Genomic DNA, 20,510 nt, shown 5'->3' with positions numbered 1-20,510 from the left:
AATTAAATGCTCGTAAACATACACAACGCACACCAAGGGAGAGGCCATATGGTCCACCATGCAGTAAATGGGTATCCAGTTACTTCAAATAAATTGAATTTTCCACCTCTGGCCTGTGGTGCCATTGAGTGTGTTTGAAGACCAAATTGAATTTAGACTGGCCAACCGTTCTGATTTAGCCGGCTAATTAAAGCCCTGAGCGGATGTCTAAACACTGGGCCTATGTGAAACCAACCATGAAATGTGACAGGTCAAAGGTATAGGTCTCGTGATTTTATATTTCACAGGGTTAAAACGAGTAATTGGAAGACTTCAATGTGAAACACTAGAAAATTGTTTTTTCTAAATGTTAATTTTTCGGAGTAAAACATGCATGGTTGAGTACAGAAAGGGCACTGGGTTCAATCATTCTCGCAGTGATAATTAAATTCTATACACCAATAAATGCTGTGTTTAAGCCCCTTTACACACTGAAGAGAGTGAAAGAGGGAGAGGCAAAGACAAAAGAGAGAATGAGATCCCTTCTTGGTACAAATGCATTCACACTAAGAAACAAAGAGTGCTGGCAGACAAAAAGATGTTTGGCCGCAGCAGCCGTGCAACACAGAAGTCACCTTTCAAAGAGTGAAACAAGCACATTCCTCGCCCTGCACAGAACAAAAACTGTTCCGGGCCATCGCTTCTTTTATGAAATATTCTATTGACAAGGCCTATTAAAACAACCATAGCCAAATACACAAGAGAGTCACCCTTCCCCACCCTGCCTGTCGAAGAAGCTGAAAACCAACAAACCACGGCTTCAACTTTGTCTTATCAGGGTGAGGATGTGAGTAATGTAGACACAAGTAAACACCTGTTGAAAGGACGTGGAAACTAACTGCAATTTTGGCTCAACTTTCAACAAAGCATACCTTCATTTGAGCTGACACTGTAAGCATAACAGACAGGGCAAGCGCTTCTGACCACGCCCACCTCGTGATGGAACAGGTTAGAGAGCTGGTATGGTTTGTCTCTGATCGCTTGCTGTTGGGCGGCCGAGCTGGGGGCCTTACCTCCTGACAGGAACTTGGCACAGCACATCCTGATTTGCTCAAAAGGTGATGAGAAATGTAAATGTTGGCACATATTTTGAATATAGACTTTTGTGTTTAATACTGTGAGAAGAAAAGGCAGGCTGTGATGTTTGGACACCTGGGCTTCATGTGGCAGTGCTGAACGCTTACAGCCACATCACGGTTGAGCATTCTGTATTCAGACATCATTTTGATTTCACGTCCTCCATTAACAGCTGTTTATAGTTCATGACCTGGGTGAGATACATGCTCATCGATTACTATGAAAGAAAAGTATAGACTGAAAAGGTGTGGGCTTTAGCTTTAACATACTATACCTAATCCCTTTTTAGACATCATTCTAAATAATAATTCTAATAGGCAAGTCTTTCACTTCTAGGTTTACAAAAACAAATCAAAAAGTTCCGTCCTCACATTAAGGTTCAAGGTTAACACATCCTCCAACTTTGAACAAATCAAAATGTTTCCTAAATGTTTGGCTTACCAATGATAGTAGGCCATCTTGTGTCATGGTCACAGGGTTTTATTTTTCATTTTGATTGGTTGCCAAACTTCCAGATGGAGGGTCTTATCTAATATAAGCCTCACAGAAGGTTGATGCCAAACAGAGAAAGATTAGAGGAAGAAGATAGGAGTGCTGCTGATAGTGTGCCAACAATGATGGACCAAACATGATAACCCAAATACTGCCTGAATCTCAGTAGGCTATATTAGAACAAATATTTAAAAACATATTGTACCGTAAAGTAAAAATCGTGCCGTCGCTTATACGCAAAGTAAAATCTAGACTTCACATACGGTTCATTAGTCTGTGGGCCAATTTGTGTTTTAAAGTTAACAGGTTTGTAAAAAAAAAATTGTCTTGCAATGGCTCAAATGTTCGACCAGTCACCGAAATCTTAACTTTTTCTTGACCAGGAAGAGAGCCCTTTTTGAAATAGGAGCAAAAAAAAAGACCCTCAAAACATGTTTCAAATAACTACAATTGTTCCTACTGTAGTTCTTGCATTAAAGGCAAGAAAAGAAGGGTTCTGCTGATCCGAGAACGCGTATTCTCTCTTACTCCACATCTGTCTTGCGATACCTTTTCCCCTCTCAACTACGCTCCCGCTTCCTTATAGGCCGTGCATCATGCCACTTAGCGTGCCGCATGGTATCGACAGAAAGGCCTAAACCATTCCTGCTTCCTATTAGCAAAGCATCTCCACGCTCCTGCAACACCCGTTAGCTATCCAGTCCCAGTGTGATGAGCAGGCCGGGTTTCACGCCTCTCCATTTTATAGTTGATGAATAGCTGCAGCAGATGGTTTTCTTATCTTTGAAGATTCCAGTAAGAAGAGCGTGATGAATCGTCCCAGGCCTTTCGCATCCATCGGCCGTCTCCCCATCCCCACTGCCGACGCCATAACGTTGCCCCTCTGGCACAAAAACAAAAAAGTTGAAATGTGAACAATATGTCGTTGGCTCGTCACGAAACACCAATGAATCTACAGCTTTCACTTCTCATGCCATCTCAAAATCTTTGGACATGTCAGCATTGACACGTTCACTCCATTCCAGCTGTGTAAACGCCAATATGGTTGGTGTTAAAAACATCTTTACAGAAAAAAGACAGGGGCTCATCTGGTGCAGTCATTATCCCGTTTACAATGCGCTCTCATGACAGACCCACGTCCACTCTTCTCATCAGTCACAACTTCACACAGCAGCTCACCAGAGGATGGGTGCGAGGCGAGTATGAACAGCGGACCAGATATGGTAGCAAAAGCTGTTAATGCTTTCCTTACTATGTGAATTCTTTGCAGGGTGCTCTGTTTCTTAGATTATAAATCAATCTGTACTCTAGGAGAAATATCCCTCACAATGGTGCCATGTGTATTGTCTGAGCACTCAAGGAAGGAAAACGAAAAAGGGCCAACGGAAAAAATCAGTGCCATAAATGTATATCAGATATATACGTATTTGATCAAACTGTCTTTATTTCTACCAGCTAGATGTACCACATCTAATCTAATCAAATGTAAAACAGTAAAATAATAACAAACATGCACCAAAATGAAGTTAACTATTTTAGAAAATGGTTTTCTCTTGTGTTATTTGGGACAAAACATTGGAATTCTTGGTACGTTAATGGAAGATTCAGTAAGACACTGTCAGATCAAATTAGCTTTCATCTGGAAAGGATGAACAAATATAGAACATTTAAATTCATATGATTACATTTAACAGTTTCTATCATTTATCAACTTTTGCTCCAGCAAACTTTTGTATGTTACTTGGATTTAAGAAAAAGAAGCCAAGCACCACATTTAGCTTGCCCTCACATTTTTTTTGAAAGACCCTTTAACCTGAGCTTGGTGTGCTGGTCAAAATGTTAACCTCGTGTTTTCCTGCTGCATTAGTAAAGTTATTTGTGTGCCAGGTCATCCAGAGCAGGTCATCCCACAAATAAATCACATTAAAAGACGTGTCAACAGTCCCCTCAAAATAGACCCCAGAGTACCTGGTCCACATACCGTATCTGTAAGGAACATCAAAACGCAGAAGGCAGCATACTCGGGATAGCTGACCTCCTGTCACGTGTAAGCTTGGACTGAAGATATGTAAAGGACACAGAAAGCCTGGAATAGAGAAGCAATTTAGTCTTATTATCAGTGGTGGAATGTTACTTGTTCTCTCAAGTATTCTTCTTGGCCGGTTTTAGGGACTTGCATTTGAGTATTCTTTATGCCACTTTATACTTCCATCCAAAGTAAATATTATTATTTTTACTAGGATTTCTTGCATAAGAAATACAAGAGTTGTTCAAATATAATGTCCCTCATAAGTCAAACCAGCCAAAATGTCATACAGAACCTCTTAGACTATTAATCAACTAGACTTTTGAGAGATGATGAATTGCCACATGTAAACATTTTACATGTGAAGTATTCTTTTGCGTTTTGTGGGTGTTTTTTAAATTTATTATTTTTGCATTGGGCAATTTAACTTTGAATACCTTTTGTTGATGATACTTACTTTTTCTTAAGTAACAATGTCAATGCACAACATTTGATAGCAGTGGGGTATTGTAGTAAAGCTTCTTAACTTATTGTAATTATTATTTAAAGGCTGCATAATTAACTAACTTTATTATTAGGCAAAAACTTCAAATTACACTTCATAGATAGTTATGATAACAAATATTTATATCAAAGCAAGCCTGAGTCTTTTCTCAGTGGAGGAAAAAACTACTGTGCCATTTGTCAAATTTAGAAATGTTATGTATTTCTGACATTTATTGTTAAGTGCAGATTCGATATACAGACATTTGATGAAGTTATCCTTGAGTATTCTATTTTAAAGTCATGTTACACTTCCAAACTTTTCTAAAGTCTGAAACTAATAGGATTTCAGTGCAAACGTGTACATATTGCTTGTCCTCCACTTTTCACTTTTCCATTATGAATCATGTTTTAACAGAGTCTCATTTCTCAGATATTTTCTTTGCTTCTAAGAGCTGCAGGGCCTCACCTGCAGGCTACTGTGCTCACTCACACATGCATGATGCAATGTGAAACCTTTGCCTATTCACTGGAAAAAAGAAACGAGGAGCTGTGCAAAGCGCCTGCAGTGCTGCAGGTGTGAATGTCTGTGTCCTCGCTACCGTGATTAATAGCAATGAAATATGGGGCTTCTCTAAACACAGAGCTATCACAATATCTCTGACAAAGTCAATCAATACAGTCTGTCGGTGCCAGGAAAAAAAATATGAAGAGAAAAAAAAGTGTTCATGGGGCCAGGAGTCTGATTTATCACAGATGTGCATTTCTGAGACAAACGGGTGAACATGACTTCAACATTTAGGAAGAATTTTGTGCTATCATGTGGCCATTATAGGGCATGATCTCAAATGGCGGAGAGATCAGTGTGGATGCATGAAACACACAGGCATGCATGCGTGGGTGTGACTGCACACAAGTGTACACACCTAGTTAGCACACAATCCTGTGATGCTCTGACACACCTGCACAAAACATCATTTGCTCAATAATCACATCTGGTGAAAGATGTAACGATCCATAATAAGTCTTATTATGCCAATATGCTAGTTATATTGTACTTGTTATTCCACTACATTCATTTGACAGCTGGAGTTAGTTATGTTGCAGATTAAGATTATCAAGACACTATTTAAGAAACTATTACATTATTATGTATTAATATTTGCCAATTGAAGATACTTATCAATACAAAACAGTTATAGTCAGGTATACATATACGTTTTATTTATTTCTTAAATAAGCTATTCATTTTACTTTTGGGACTTTAAGTATATATTTTATTGTAATACATATGCACTTGGTAGGTTAAATATGCTTTGCATGGAACAAAATATACTTGCAAATGAGTAATTGTTGTCACATACAAGTAAAAACACTGTTTTCCAAACATAAAGATATGTTTTCAATTGGTTACACTCAACTTACTTAAACAAATGTTTGCCTTTTCCTTATTTATATAGTATAAGTATATCATATTCAACTGTAATTTTATCTTATTTGTTCAAACATTTGGAGTTGTTATTCATTTAGGCTCACATCAAGGAGGATGTAAAGCAGTTGCAACCTTTTTGAGATGAACCTATCGCCTCTGACCATATCAATTATGTTAATGAAACGTGAACTATTCCTTCAGAATGAGCAGTTCTTGGGCACATCAAATGAATCAGTTGTTACATAGTGCTACACCGAACAGTGGATTGTTGACATGGCTAATAAGTACGTTTAAAATCATTTTGCAAAGGCACACCTATTAAAACATTATTCACTCGTGGTAAATGCAATGTTAATAAAAGTGTGGGTATAATTAGGCCAACTAATTGTAGGCATTCTTCATCAAATGCCCTGTGTGAAGCGTGGAGGAAAAGCTGTTTATTACTTCCTCTCTCTTTTTTTCTTTTACATGCAAATCTTGATTTAAGTCTTACTAACTAACACTTTAAATGGAATTATTATGGCATTCAAACCAATTACGTTATTATGGCTTGTTATAATGCGATTACAGAGCCTGATCCCGGTGATTGTCTCTTTAAGAAGCAGTGAGAGTGAGAGGAGGTGGCGGTGCGGTTTCACACCCCGGGGTGGGAAACATGGGCGGGGCCAACCACCGCTGACTGACAGCCGTTCAAAGGCTCTCCTACTCGAAGAACCCACATCGACCAATGAGGTGAGGGCTTGACCCGCCCAGCAAACCACAACAGCCAATCACTGCGAGCCAGGGGAGGACCCTGGAATCGCTGTTGTGCATCCAACGTGGGACTACGGAACGATCTCCCAGGAAAAAAAAGGAAAAGTAACTCAAGAAAGGGAAAAACTCATGGTGGTGCTACACGTTCGTAAGGAGGGGGCACTCTATATTGCTATTAATCGGATCGTGGAGATTTTGTGACCGCAGACTGCACCTGATAAGCTGTCGGCTGAGTTCTTCTGGATCGGACTGTGTGTGTTTCAAAGTTGGATTTATTCAGCTAACAGCGGCGAAGTGCTGGGTAGATATGGACGATCTGCAGCGATCGGCTTGAGAGACCAACGCTGGAGTTTTCGGCACTATTCCCGCGGGTCTTAACTTATATTTTACATTTACAACTTTGTAGTGGACTTGTTGTAACGCCGTGAGAAGTCAACGTGTAACCGGTTTGCTAAGTTTCAAACTTCAACAGTTACTGTGTCCTTTAACACTTTGCTGTTGCATGTTTTAACAACATGTCACCAAAAGCAGATATCCTATCAAGAAAGTAGTTTCATGAACGACTTTCATGAACACTGTTTTTTAACTTAAATGTGACTTAAGGACGACTTCTACTTTTGCTAGTTCTGTGAATCACCTTTGATTTTTTTAGCCCGCGTCGGACACCAGAGGAGAAAGTTGGACTGGGAACTTGTGTCCTAAATGACTTATTACTGGGATGGAAAACTTACTACCGCACTGCAGTTGTTTCTCCTAGCCCACGTAGCACAAGAAAACAATTAATGTGCTCTAAAAGTCTCCCAGTTTTTCCGAAGAGACATTAATATTCAAGTTTGTGGGTGCGAGGAGAGATCTCAACGGCCGCGCTATTAAAACTGGATACAAAATGGCGGCGTCCCTGGGACGATTTGGATATGTTTCTCGATGTGTTTTTTATTTAATTTTGTCGGTCGAACTGTTTATCAGTTATGGATTGAGTTCAGACTTGCCATGTGCCCAGAACTGTACCTGCGACGGAGATGCAGTGGACTGTAGTAACCTGGAGCTGACAGCTACGCCTCTGGACCTTCCTGTCCGGACTGTTTCCTTGTAAGTAAAGCTCTTACTTTGACCTAGCCTATTTACTGACCGGCCCATAACTGGGTAACAATGTTTATAACGAAACGAAAAGTGCGTAAAAACATAGAAAACTTAACCACGAAGGTATTAATACGTACGAGACATGTTTCGATACGGTTTCCTCTGAAGGAATCCCGTATGAGAAGATTTGGTTAGGATTTGCATAATTGTCTATCAAGTGTTGCAGGATGAGAAGAGCTAGTTGTCATGTGTATTCCTTCTTCATAACAGTAACTTTGAGTAAGTTTTTAGGTGTAACATTTAAGTTTTTCAAATGTTCCTGGTGGGACCTCCTTTTACCCCATTATAGCCCCTCGGAGGTCCCTGCACCCCTCTCTGGAAACTAATGGAACAACAAACCACAAGCCATGTTTGCACACACAGCTCTGACCCATCACGTTTTAACTTGATAACAAATTGTTTATGCAATGCATGAATTAAGTTAGCACCTATTATTTCACAACAAGACAACAGGCAAACTGGTTTCTTTATGTGTTTGACTGTAGGACAAATGTACCTTTCAGTATCCGTTTTCTATGTCAACGCTTGTTAGCCTAATTTAATTCAGGCTTGTATTCTCATGTATTGTAACAGGTGTAATGATAGCTGCAGAAAGCGTAACAAACATACACAAAATAGACCACTGTGTTTGTGGACATTATTTATGTTGTAGGTTAAATGCCTTGCTCAAGGGCACATTGACATATAGTGGCACATCTGTGTATTGTGTCTTGAACGTATCCTGTTGGTTTGAACATTATTTTTAAACTATTCTTTAAAAAAATCAGTTTCAAGTGTCTTTGAATACAAATTGAATTATATTGCAGTTAGGAGACGTTACAAGATGTGCGCTTTTTGTATCTATCCAAACATGTATTTGCATTTCCAATGTTCGAATGAACAAACAGTCCCCTCAGGCTGAGTAAACAAAATCAGCAACACATGTCATAACGGCTAAGCCTCTTTTTTGCGACAATTGATTTTCAGAAATACACAGCTCTCTGTCCTCCTAATCAACAATTTGTCTCACCTCCGTACATTGCAATGGCCATTGACATTTGTGAATCCTCTGTGACAATTGGGCATCTTGTTGCAGAATGATCAGCATCTGTTTGTGTGTGTTTCTTCTGGGAACGTGGGGTTAAAGACCAGAGACCCAAAGACTTCTCTGGCTCCCAGGTTCCTGTGTTAGGCAGTTTATCTTCCCCTGGGAAGTAAGGAATGCAACTTTAAAAAAGTCCTTTAAAAACATGAATAACGGCACTTGTGCCCGGGTAGCCTCATTGCCCTGAAGCACCACTTAGCCAAGTTCAAGTGTAGACGCTGTTTATCATGCAAGTACGTAGACACACACTGCTCCTCCTGTTCTCCTGGACAAAGGACAACTACTATTAGACAAATGTCCCATGTGAAACAGCTGCATGAAACCTCAAAAACGTGAGTCTACTTCTGTTATTTCAGCCAAACCTTATCGGTCAAGATTTAAGGACCCGCAATCTTGTTGTTTTCAAAGGGAATGGCTTTATGGCTTTGAATTATCTTTTTAAAACACCTAGGTTGAATATTTCCACACCGCTTGAGATAGTCACGTAACGCTGGCAGGTGACTCAAAGGGAACCAGCTCAGTTCCTTCGGGGTCTGTAAACGAGCCAGATTAGCAGATGATTACTACACACAAAGAGACAAGTATGAACAATTTCACTTGTGGCCCGGTGTGATCCCATTATAAGGTACCATTCGCAGAGTCCTGTCCACTTGAGTGGCTAACATGTCTTTTTGAAAGTTATTTCAGTTTCAGAGTGCTGCCTGTGCAAAAACAATTTATGTAGGTGCTGCTTGTGAGTGTAAGTTATTCTCATACAAGGGGGGAACTAGTACTGTTGAAAGTTAAAGTTGATATAGCAAGTGCTGAGTGCAATAATAATAGCTTATCGGGTCAATGGAGCTCACTGAGTGTCCGTTGGCCAAATGTCTGGTTTTAAAACAAAGTGTGTTTGTGCAGATCTACCTTCAGGCATCTGAGCCAAGCTAAATCAGTGTGAAATCAACTGTCTCTGTTATGTTTACCCCAGGGAGGGAGCAGCAGCAGCAGCAGCAGCAGCAGTAGTGGGAGGGAGGACAGCATTGGGGACAGAAAACACATGTCACCTAGGTTGACTTCAACAAGTAGCTAAAACACCTATGAGTGCATTTATTAATAAAGAACAAACCCCCCAAAAATGAATTTGACAAGCATGTGTGCATGTTCCACATCCTCTCTGTTTGCAGTAGTTCAAGCAGAGAAGATAAACCCAGCTTAAAATGAATGGAGATTTCCCACCCTTTTTGTGTGGGTGGAGAAGGATTGCGCTGTCATGTATTTGCTGCAATTATCTTTATACAGGCTCTTAAATTGGGATCACAGTAATGAACACAGCAGTGGTACCTCAGGACCTGCATTTGTACTGCAGCTTACAGAGGGAAATAGTTCTTAAGGAGAGTCATCATATGTCAGGATGTGGGAGTTTAGCGCAGGTGTGGAATAATATTGCTCACTGACAAATGTATTTATAGCTTTTAGCGCACGTTGTACAGCTAGAAAGAAGTAGCCTTTGATGCCCCTACAAGTGACACTTCTATGCCTTAAGTTTGTGTAATGTTCTTAAAAATCTGCATCTTTAAAAAGCCGTTAGGATTTAATCTGGACCTCATTAAAAAAGTTCCATAATGCACTGTATTTAAGTCACTTTTAGAGTGCTTTGTTTTCAAATGTTTTTCCAAGAACCAGGGGAGTTAGGCAGCTCGGGGGGTAGGTCTTCAAAATGTATCCATTGGTAGATATCCTTAAAGTCCAGAGGATGTTAAAAAAGTGAATATAGTGATATAGAGGCCAATCCTGAAAAAACCGACTGAGATAAGATGGATAAGGGTTAGTTGGGAAAAAGTGTGATTGACTACGTTTGGTTAAAACACTTATTTACTGCAACATAGTAACGACTTATTGGAATAATAATGAGCTAATGATACATAGCAAGGAAATCATTTCAGTCCTTAGGCCTTTGCCTTTTTAAGTATGTTTTTTTAAACATCCGTTGCTGTTTTACACCAGTGCTTCTAACATTTGTCAAACTGACCCCCAGTCTCAGATGTCTGTCTATTGTTTCTGATTGATGAATAGCCTAATAACATTCAAAGCAAGTTTGCTCTCACACAGTTACATATTCCCTCTCAGGAGTGGTGCCTTATCTTATTTGCAGCCAGAGTAATGTGTATAAAAAGCATTTTTACCCACAGAGCCACTGGCGTAATGGGATTTTGCGAGTTAATAAAAGCATGAACATTACTAATTCTGCTGGCTGAGATTGCCGTGGCTGGATAGAGACAAAGCAGATACGTGTCTGTTTGTTTTTCTGCCTGCGCCTCTACTTTCTCTCCTGGGACTGTAAAATCCTTTTGTTATTTATTGTTAAAGAAAGACGTTCATCTTAATTTTCCTTTGTTGAAGTTGAAATCCTTGCATTATTAACTTTGCAGAAACTCTGGTGAAAAGCAAGAAGTAGTCTGATCTTGAATGGTCCCCTTTGTAACCAAAGCATTTCCCAAGTGGTTTCCCAAGATTCCCAACGTGCTGGCCATAACGCTTGGTGTACACCCGACGTTCTTCCGCGACTCGACCCCAAGTCGTAGCCTTAAACCTCACAGTACAGTCTTATTGGTAAACACCACCCCCAGCAGTTGGTTTTGGCTTCTACCCTCAGGAAATGGGTTTGTGTTGGCGGTTTCCTGACAGGGGCCCGGGAGCTCTGCTTGCTGGTTGCGGATTGGTCGGCGTAGGGTGGGGCCACAGATCACCTGGCCTGTGGGCAATATGGGGCGAGGTTAGAGGATATTTTCCACCCACTGCATGGAAGTGTTTTGTCAATGACACGGTCTGCTGCTGCTGCGGCTGCGGCTGGTTCCTTCAGGCTGGTTCCTCTGGTGGGTGAAAGTCCTGTCGGTGGTCAGAAACCTCAACCACTGTCACACATGTTGTAACACACTGAGAAAACCCAGAGGAAATGAAACATTACAGGACTGTCTGCTTGTATGTCACTACTTGTATGTCACTATCAGACACAGCTCAAGTGAATTACCACCGTGGTACAGTGTTTCTATCTTGGCCAAGTACCCCCTTAACCCTAACCCTAACCGATTTGGTCAAGTCCATGAACTTCATAAATGCTTCTCTCTGCTTAAACAGGTGAACATTTCAGCAGTTGGGGGAGAGATGAAATACTCTGTCTGCAGGGCCGAGCCCATTGTGGTTTCTAGCACATTTCTCGCTACGCGGCCTTGTAATCTTGTGGTAATGGGAGTGATTATACTAAGTTTGTTTATTGTCATTGTTTCCTTAGCCCTTGTGGATAGATTAAAGTCAAACTCGAGAACTTGGAAGGGTTTAAGATGATATTATCATTGGCACAGATTTTAATCTGCTGCTCTAAGTTTTCTCTTCCTTATCAGGCTGTTCGGTGTTAAGCCGGACAGTAAAAGTACCGTGAGTGTCGAAATGGAAATTTAAAACGAGCGGCAATCTATTTTTTGTTGTAATGGATACCTCTTTTAAACCGACTGAGATGATTCATGCATAACATTAGCTGTGAACAAATTAAGTAGGACCAGCTAAAGGTTGAGCCCTTACTCCAATAACAACTGATAAAGTCAGACTTTTACATGAAGACATGGAAGTGAGCTCATGGCCTCGCACTGGCTTTAATGACAATCAAACAGCTGCTGCCACAAGTCATTCTCCAGGAATCTAGTCAGCAGAATAGATGGCCCTTTTGTGAAGACACTTTGGGGCGCCAAGTTTTTTTTCCCCCTTCCACCTTTCCCTCTCCCCCAAAGTCGGTGTCTACAAAGTGGGCTTGATCGATGAATCATCTGTGAATTCTGTACATCTGGTAAGAGTTTGGAAATCTGGAGAAGATGTTAGGGAGAAAGAAAAAAAAAGCGTGACTTGGACGGAGAGGGAGAGGTTCTGCGCGAGTGAAGCAGCTTCTCCCCAGTCCTCCGAGAAGTGAGCAGGGTTATTTTCGACATCTCCTCCATGTTAGTCTCTGCACTTTCTGATTCTGTAGAAATTAGACCTCCACTGTCTAGACACCCACATGTTCACATATATTTGAAGTCTATTATTCGAACCCTTTTTTTCATCATTGAGTGTAATTATTGGACAATGGCTCCATGCTAGTATAATAAACATTAAATGGGGGAAAAATTGACTAATCATACCGTTCTTTGCTTTGCTTTGAAGTCGGGAGCGTAGGGTCAACTGGCTGCACGATACAAAAACAATACGCTGAAGAGACGTGCAGTATTTATGTTGTTCTTTCAGATGAATTGGGGACGGCCATTGCCTTTTTACTCATGATGAAGCAATGTGGCGCTGTTTGTAACAAACCACTTTGTTATCACACTGTAATCCAGTGTTAAACTCGAGACAACAATAGTGTTATTGGTCTCTCACGAGGAGGGTCCAGGCTGGCGTCGTCGGGCACAGTGCCTCAGGGGCTACTGCAGACCCTTTCCCCAACCTTCTCCCTGTTTGTTTGGAGGGCCCCGCTCCATCCCCATGCGTCAGCCCATAAGCAGCAGCGTGAAGAATGGTCCGTGCACATGGCCCCAAGATGTAACCCGCCTTCCTGCTTTGGAAGACTTCAGAAACAGAGTCACGCTCCCCCTAGCCTCACTGATTTCAAAGGCTGGTGAGACTCCTGTGTGTGTGTGTGTGTGTGTGTGTGTGTGTGTGTGTGTGTGTGTGTGTGTGTGTGTGTGTGTGTGTGTGTGTGTGTGTGTGTGTGTGTGTGTGTGTGTGTGTGTGTGTGTGTGTGTGTGTGTGTGTGTGTGTGTGTGTGTGTGTGTGTGTGTGTGTGTGTGTGTGTGTGTGTGTGTGTGTGTGTGTGTGTGTGTGTGTGTGTGTGTGTGTGTGTGTGTGTGTGTGTGTGTGTGTGTGTGTGTGTGTGTGTGTGTGTGTGTGTGTGTGTGTGTGTGTGTGTGTGTGTGTGTGTGTGTGTGTGTGTGTGTGTGTGTGTGTGTGTGTGTGTGTGTGTGTGTGTGTGTGTGTGTGTGTGTGTGTGTGTGTGTGTGTGTGTGTGTGTGTGTGTGTGTGTGTGTGTGTGTGTGTGTGTGTGTGTGTGTGTGTGTGTGTGTGTGTGTGTGTGTGTGTGTGTGTGTGTGTGTGTGTGTGTGTGTGTGTGTGTGTGTGTGTGTGTGTGTGTGTGTGTGTGTGTGTGTGTGTGTGTGTGTGTGTGTGTGTGTGTGTGTGTGTGTGTGTGTGTGTGTGTGTGTGTGTGGGGGGGGCGTTCGGAATCTAATGCAAATGGTGAAATATCCCATCAGCGCTCCACTCCTCTGGTCTTGCACCTAAGATCCCCCTCGTCCTTGAAAGATCATGCGCTTCACTCAGATTTGAGCTCCTCGCATTTATCATCGCACTTATGACTGAAAGGTTGTTTGTCGGCTCATGCTTTTATCCTTGTCAAAGTTGATAAGATATTGTTCTGCCTGTTTCCTTCCTCTGTTTGACTGCTGTGTAAAATGGAGTCCTGGAGCTGGCTTTGTGTACACTCTCACTGCAGTTGCCTGGCTATAAACTGGCCCTTAATGACAGGAAGAGTGTTGTTTGTGTGTGTGTGTGTGTGTGTGTGTGTGTGTGTGTGTGTGTGTGTGTGTGTGTGTGTGTGTGTGTGTGTGTGTGTGTGTGTGTGTGTGTGTGTGTGTGTGTGTGTGTGTGTGTGTGTGTGTGTGTGTGTGCGCGTGTGCGTGCGCGTGTGTGTGTGTGTGCGTGTGTCTGGCCTTCCGACACTTAAGGTTATTATTTGACTAGTTTTTACGATGCTTTGAAATCGACCACATTAAAGGGCCTTTGTCTCCCGGCTGGACTACAGAAGGCTCATCACTGACATCACTTCACACTTTGAGCGAGCAAAGTTCACGCTGCATTTGTCTACGATAGCGAAGGGGGAGATAATGATGATGTATCTCTGTGTGTGTGCAAGTCCCTGCGCTCGTTCTCCCTCCCCACATCTCCCCTCTCCCACACACACAGTGCTGACTTACAAGAGTGGTGTCATACGCTATGACATCACTCCTGCACTCCCAGATTTCCTCTACTCCCACAGCAGCCATAACACAGCTATTTTTTAAAGGCTTTTAATGAGTTTTATATGTCAGATCAGCTACATGGTCCAACAATGACGCTCCATTGCAGGCGCTGAGCCCTCTTTTTCTTCCTCAGACTCTTTGCTTAGTCAGGCAGCCTTTTGAAGACTTATTTTCCAAGATTGAAGCTAACTTTTTAGATTGCTTACGTATCTTTCCCAGAGTTGGCTGACTATCAGATGATCGAGCAACTGTTTTTGTTGAGGCTTATGAAAGCAAAATAAAAGATAAAAATAGTTATTAGGGTCACACGTGGGGCTGTTAGCTGATCAAAACCTATAAAAAGAATCATGCAGAACCACCACTTTCAATGTGGTTGTATTTACCAGGGATGTGTTCATAGGTTTCTTGGAAACAAAGCGCTTAAAGTCACAATGAAACCACTGATCTGCTCCATAAATCAAAGTCGACTAATCCTCATTTTGGTCTAAATTGATTTACTTTTTTGTTTCTTGATTACTCATTTAGCTCTAATCACAAGTAGCAATTGTTAGACACTCAGAAAACCCAGAGTTCTGCACATTCATCAGAGAAAAAGGAAACAGACCTCATACCGGAAATAACCAAATGCTTGTTTTTTTATTCTTGATGGACGAGTTCATCTCCAGAGTAGTTGATTCTTTCACTGATTGGAACTAGTGGCACTGCTTCAGGGCAACAAGCGGTTGATTATTTGTTGTTTCTGACATTTGCCTATTTGGGGTGTTCTTGTTTTGCAGCAATGCTATTTTCCTTCTTGATATTTAACAGTCTCTCACTGTTTGTGTTTATTGTTTGTAAGGTGTGGGGAGGTGTTTGGGTTGTGGCGGGTGTTTTGAGTTGGAAGGTGGAAGTGTAACTGCACCTCTTTATCCCAGACCGGCCCTCTCGTTTCACGTTTCCAGCTCTGCCGACAGAAAGAGGTTATGCTGACCTTTGTGCTCACTGATGGCAAGCAGTTTGTTAAACACAGTAACTGAAGTGTTGGCGAGAGCTGTTTGGAACAGATGGTTCATGTTAAATGGGGCCTGTTTTTTTAGATTTGTGAATATTTTGCAAGTAGTTTGAACTTCAGAAATGTTGTCTTGGAGTGTACCGCCAGTACAACTATATGACTATATGACAACTATATGATTTTTCACAAAGTGATTAATGCCATGACTGCACATTTTCATTATTTGCTTTATGGTCCTTTTGAGTAAATACAAATGATTTAAGAAGAATGCACAAAATGCCCACCTGGCTTGGCACCAGTCAGAACGGCTTGACTTCAGTGGGAAAGTAAGCATTTGGCTCAACATGCGGCCTTGAATTATAACACACTTTCTTTGGTTAAGTACCTGGCAGAGAGATCTTTTGATTTAGATCCTGCTGACTAATCTCAAACAGTCCTGCCCATTTGTCTAAACTAGTTGTACCGTACAATGGAATGCTGCGTTTGAAGCTTTAAACAAAACTGCTTTGTAGTGTTTGCCGTGGTTAATCACAGCGACTGTTCACATCTCTATATATCCCATTTTCCCCCGGCTGGTTAAATAATATAACGTAAACCTGTGGAGGTCGCCGGTTTGTTCTCTCTGTGTGTTTGTTCCTGATAGTGTGGGGAGTCTACATCTCTCAAAGTCCAAAACTCTAATGGTTTCAAGGCTTCTTCCAGAAACTGCATGATTGTAAGGTCACTTTCTGGAAAGCATTAACCACACTTAGCACTGGAGTCCTCCCCTCCTTCCACAGGAGAGAGGGGGGGAAGGTAGAGGGAGGGAAATGCGTGTTATCACCATCGCTTCATACAGTAGGTGTTAAAAAGCTGTGAAACTTATCTAATCTGATAGGCAAGAAAAGAAATCTGGCTGAGAGTGAGATGAAGGGGAAAAGTCTCAGTTGTGTAAACACCATCGGTGACTGAGAAAGAGGCACATGCATGCTTGCACACTCACACAAAGGGCCCGTTCTGTTTGTTGCCGTGGCCTTTAGCACCAGTACGGCAGGTTTGGCTCTCAAACGTGACTTTCTTAGTCGTGCCTTTGTTCTGTTTGGCCCTGTTTTGTATTGTAAGTGTTGAGATTGAGGAGCTATGAATATGTGCATAGCCAATTTCCTTCACCTTAAAATGCTAAATAAAAAACCCCTTTGGAGTCGGTGTCCCTGGATGGATCTTTTATACGCTTGTAACTCAAGGTTCACTGGTTAAAATATCTCAACCTGTTTTTGTGCCAAAAGCAGGTTGAGAAAAGCTACAGATTGCTCGTCCAGATGACACCGCTCTACCAAGTTCATCTTGTCTGAGCCGTGTGTGTGAATAAATGTGCCTCCAGGCAGAGGCGGCCCATTGGAGAGCTGTCATTTTTCACTTAGCTCCACCATAACGAGGTAATTGCCTCCTGTACAACGATTCAGTGAACTGGGTTGCAATGTGAGGTTCCCCAGTAAATGACCTTAACGTAGGCCTATGCTTTCAAAGCGTAGTTTGGGATCGACCCGCCTCAATAATGGTACTTGTTTTCTATTTTGTTTTCGATGCTGGTAATGCCCTCTCGGTGCTGAATCCTTATCGGCAACCAGAAGAGAAAATGTGAGCTTTTCGTCAACTGTACAGCCTAGGTTTGCTGGATTAATGGAACAAACACATATTTAATATTAAAGATATCTTGGTTAATTAAACATTTCAGGATGTCCCATGTCGCAAAAATGACAGTTCTCTCTGATCAATCAGTGGTCTGCAGGGATCTAACTCAACTCTAGAGTGTCTGCTTGCTTTGAACCTTATTAGAGGTGGTACCTAAAAAAGTATCATGTATTATCTCGGCTTTTGCTAATATAAATCCACTGAAAGATAGGTTGCGTGGAGCTGGCAAATCCAGCAACACACATGCTCAGCTCCCTGTCAGGCCAATGCCTGCAGGCTAGACACATGCCCTGCTATTATCTCCTCACACACACACCCCCGCACACACCACACACACACACACACACACACACACACACACACACACACACACACACACACACACACACACACACACACACACACACACACACACACACACACACACACACACACACACACACACACACACACACACACAGGCAGGGAGGAAGATTTAAGGAGCGAGGCTGTCATTATCTGCAATCAAACACAGAAGACAAGAAAGGGAAATCTGTCAAGTGGGGTGGAGATTGAGATTGATGGACATAAACAGTATTAAATCGTTTACAGTCCTTTGCTTTGGTTCTGACCCAGCATCCTCACATTTACTTCCATAATATCCATGCCTACTTCCTCTTAAAAGAAGAATTAATGACATGAAGTAACAGGGTTCAGCCCCTGAACCCTCTGCGGTCTTTTAGTGGGACAAGAGGATGAGGAATGTGTTGCATCAGGTAAAAGTGTCCCCAGTGTCTGGGAACAAGCAGCCAACTCTCAGCAGGCCTGTGAAACATTCCTGGGCCGTCTCTCACGTCTGGACAGAGGGATGGAGGGGCGGGGAGGCGAGCGGCTCGGAGCTGTGGGCTCCCTTTGTCTCGTCTGGCCTAACCCCAATGCACAGGCAGCACTCTCACTGCAGCCGTCTCTCTGCCAACTGACCAGCCACATGCCAGCCGGGCAGGAGGTGTGTGACACAGATAGCACTTGTTTGTGCGTGAAGTACATTTGATTCATGTGCCGTGGGAAGCTCAATCCAAAATGCAGTGTTCGGTTGGTTCACCCCCTCCTCCCCACTCTGTGACGGTGGTAACACTATATCACCGGACAAGTCGCTCGGTGATAAGCCTCCGTACAAGTCAAGTGCCAGCGATTAAATACACTGTTTGCCTAAAGTGCAAATTGACTAATGCAGATGAATGGCCTGCGGGTGATGTTTGGAAAGTGAGCCAGGAGAGAGAGACACTCTGTATCGATAGTATTGATCCGGCCCTCCTAGAAGGCCAGCCCAATGGATGTACTTCAGTGATTTCAGACATACTTAATACGGACGTATGAGGCTGTTTGTCAAATGGGAGACATAATTGGTGTCATCGATCAGGATCTCTATTCAAACGAGTGAAAAATGACAAATACAAAAACACTTATGACAGATATTGTGCGTGTTTTTAAATGTCATCCTTGTCTGCGCTGAAGGACTTGAACTACATTTGTATTTACATCTCCTCTTGTCTTCTCTTTTTCCAGAAATCTTGGACACAACAAGCTGACCTCCATTGATGTTGAAGCTTTTGACAACCTTCCCAACCTGAGAGAGCTGTAAGTAGTCACAGACAGAATACATGATCCATGAACTGTGTGTATGGACTTTTTTTTTTTTTTTTGTTGTGAGGGTTTGCTCTAAATGTGGCAATTTCTTTTAGCGTTTTTATCAATGACTTAATTCTGACAAACGGTTTGCACTCTACTTCCTAGTAACGTCCTCGTATGTATTTCCTTGAACTAAGTCCAATTGAGAATAAAGTGGTGGTTTTCTATATTAAGCCTCCGCTCCACCACCCGATACTGTGGCCAACGCTGGCCTTGTAAATATTTTATACGGTGAGGAGAGGGCTTGGCTTTGTGTCACTCAGCGCCAGTACACAAGACACATACACACACACGCACAGGCTAACTGGTGATACACACACTGGTGACATCTCTGGCAGGTCATACGCTCCTGGACATCTGTTTTACTCCCGTGTTATTTTGGTATTTTAAAAGGATGACTTGCTCTGCGTCAGAAGTGACAAGTCGTGAGTTAGATATTTCATTCGAAAATCGATATGAAAGTTTTTGATTGAATCCATCTTCATGAAAAGTGTGGAATAGCACCAAGGACACTGTGTCATCTCAGCTACTGTATAATGCACATTTTGTATAGACATTCAAACTTCACTAACATAGGTGTAGCTTAGCTTTAACCCAGGCTCCATGCTAGTGTCTGGATTTTGAGATGTAAAAATGCCCTCTTCATTATTTTACTTTTAGAACTTTTGACTACTTGAAAATGCCTGTGAAGTCCTCTCACCTCAGAACAACATATCATTCTTGTGTATGTCTTTATTTGTATTTGTTGTTCTCTAACCCACTGCTTTGTCCCTTTCAGGCGGCTGGACCACAATGAGCTCACGTCTATACCAGATTTAGGACAGGCTGCTTCCAAGACTGTATCTCTCTACCTGTAAGTACTTCCTTTACTGCTTCTGGTGCTAACAGTACCAGAAGGATCTGGCTCTCTGTTTCTGTATTCTAAGGTCATTGACCTCCTTGAAATGCTCCTGAAATAGTCTCTTTACGTGTGTGGACGATGCATATGCCTTTGCAGAAGTTGGCTATGAATGTGACTGTACTACACTGATCTACATTGGAAATCTCTCCTCTTGGGCTCTGTTGGCGTAAATATTGAGCTCTGTCTTCAGCGATTAGTATGTGGTCAAGTAACTGACTGCTCTCGTTAGCTTGCCATGTGCTCGTGTCTACAGTGAGCAGTGCTGGCTGCTCCGAGTGTCAGCTCGTATATACTTCCAACTCGCTTGCTTCCCGGTTGTGAAACTGTGCCTGTGGGGACTGCCTGCACTGACTGGCATCTCACTCCAGATTTACTGCCTTATTTAGGTGGGGCGTGTGAGCGCTTGTGGATGTCACGAACGTCAAGTTGGTAGTTTATCAACAGTTTAGTTCTTACGCCGTTGAGGGAAAGTCATGCTGGGAAAGAGGTTGTGTGAGGACTTTATTCAAGTTGCACTCTGGTTGACAGTAAATGCTACCTCTGAGGGAAATGCTTAAAAAGGTCTCATGTTCCATTTTATGATTATGGTGATACTAGTTCTTTTTTAGTTGGATGATACATTTGAGTTGATGAAATTATAATTACTGAGCTACTGCTACTTGAATGGGATTGTATTTATATAGCGTCCGACCACTCAAAACACTTTTAAATGACATTCCGACCCAAACCCATT

At 42.1% G+C, this 20,510-nt stretch overlaps 1 protein-coding gene across 1 annotated transcript in view; it reads left to right on the top strand.

Annotated features, from left to right (window-relative positions):
• The first annotated feature begins 6,773 nt into the window (after positions 1–6,773).
• lrig1 (leucine-rich repeats and immunoglobulin-like domains 1) overlaps positions 6,774–20,510 on the top strand; it is a 35,825-nt gene continuing 22,088 nt past the window's right edge. The window contains exons 1-3 of the mRNA XM_079681628.1: positions 6,774–7,391; positions 18,754–18,825; positions 19,655–19,729. Of these exons, the coding sequence (XP_079537754.1) occupies positions 7,189–7,391; positions 18,754–18,825; positions 19,655–19,729 (350 nt within the window). The 5' untranslated portion in view covers positions 6,774–7,188. The remainder of the gene's footprint in view (positions 7,392–18,753; positions 18,826–19,654; positions 19,730–20,510) is intronic.

Source organism: Notothenia rossii (assembly GCF_949606895.1).
Source record: "Notothenia rossii genome assembly, chromosome: 5".
Taxonomy (NCBI): Eukaryota; Metazoa; Chordata; class Actinopteri; order Perciformes; family Nototheniidae; genus Notothenia; species Notothenia rossii.
This window is presented reverse-complemented; position numbering and strand designations above follow the sequence as displayed.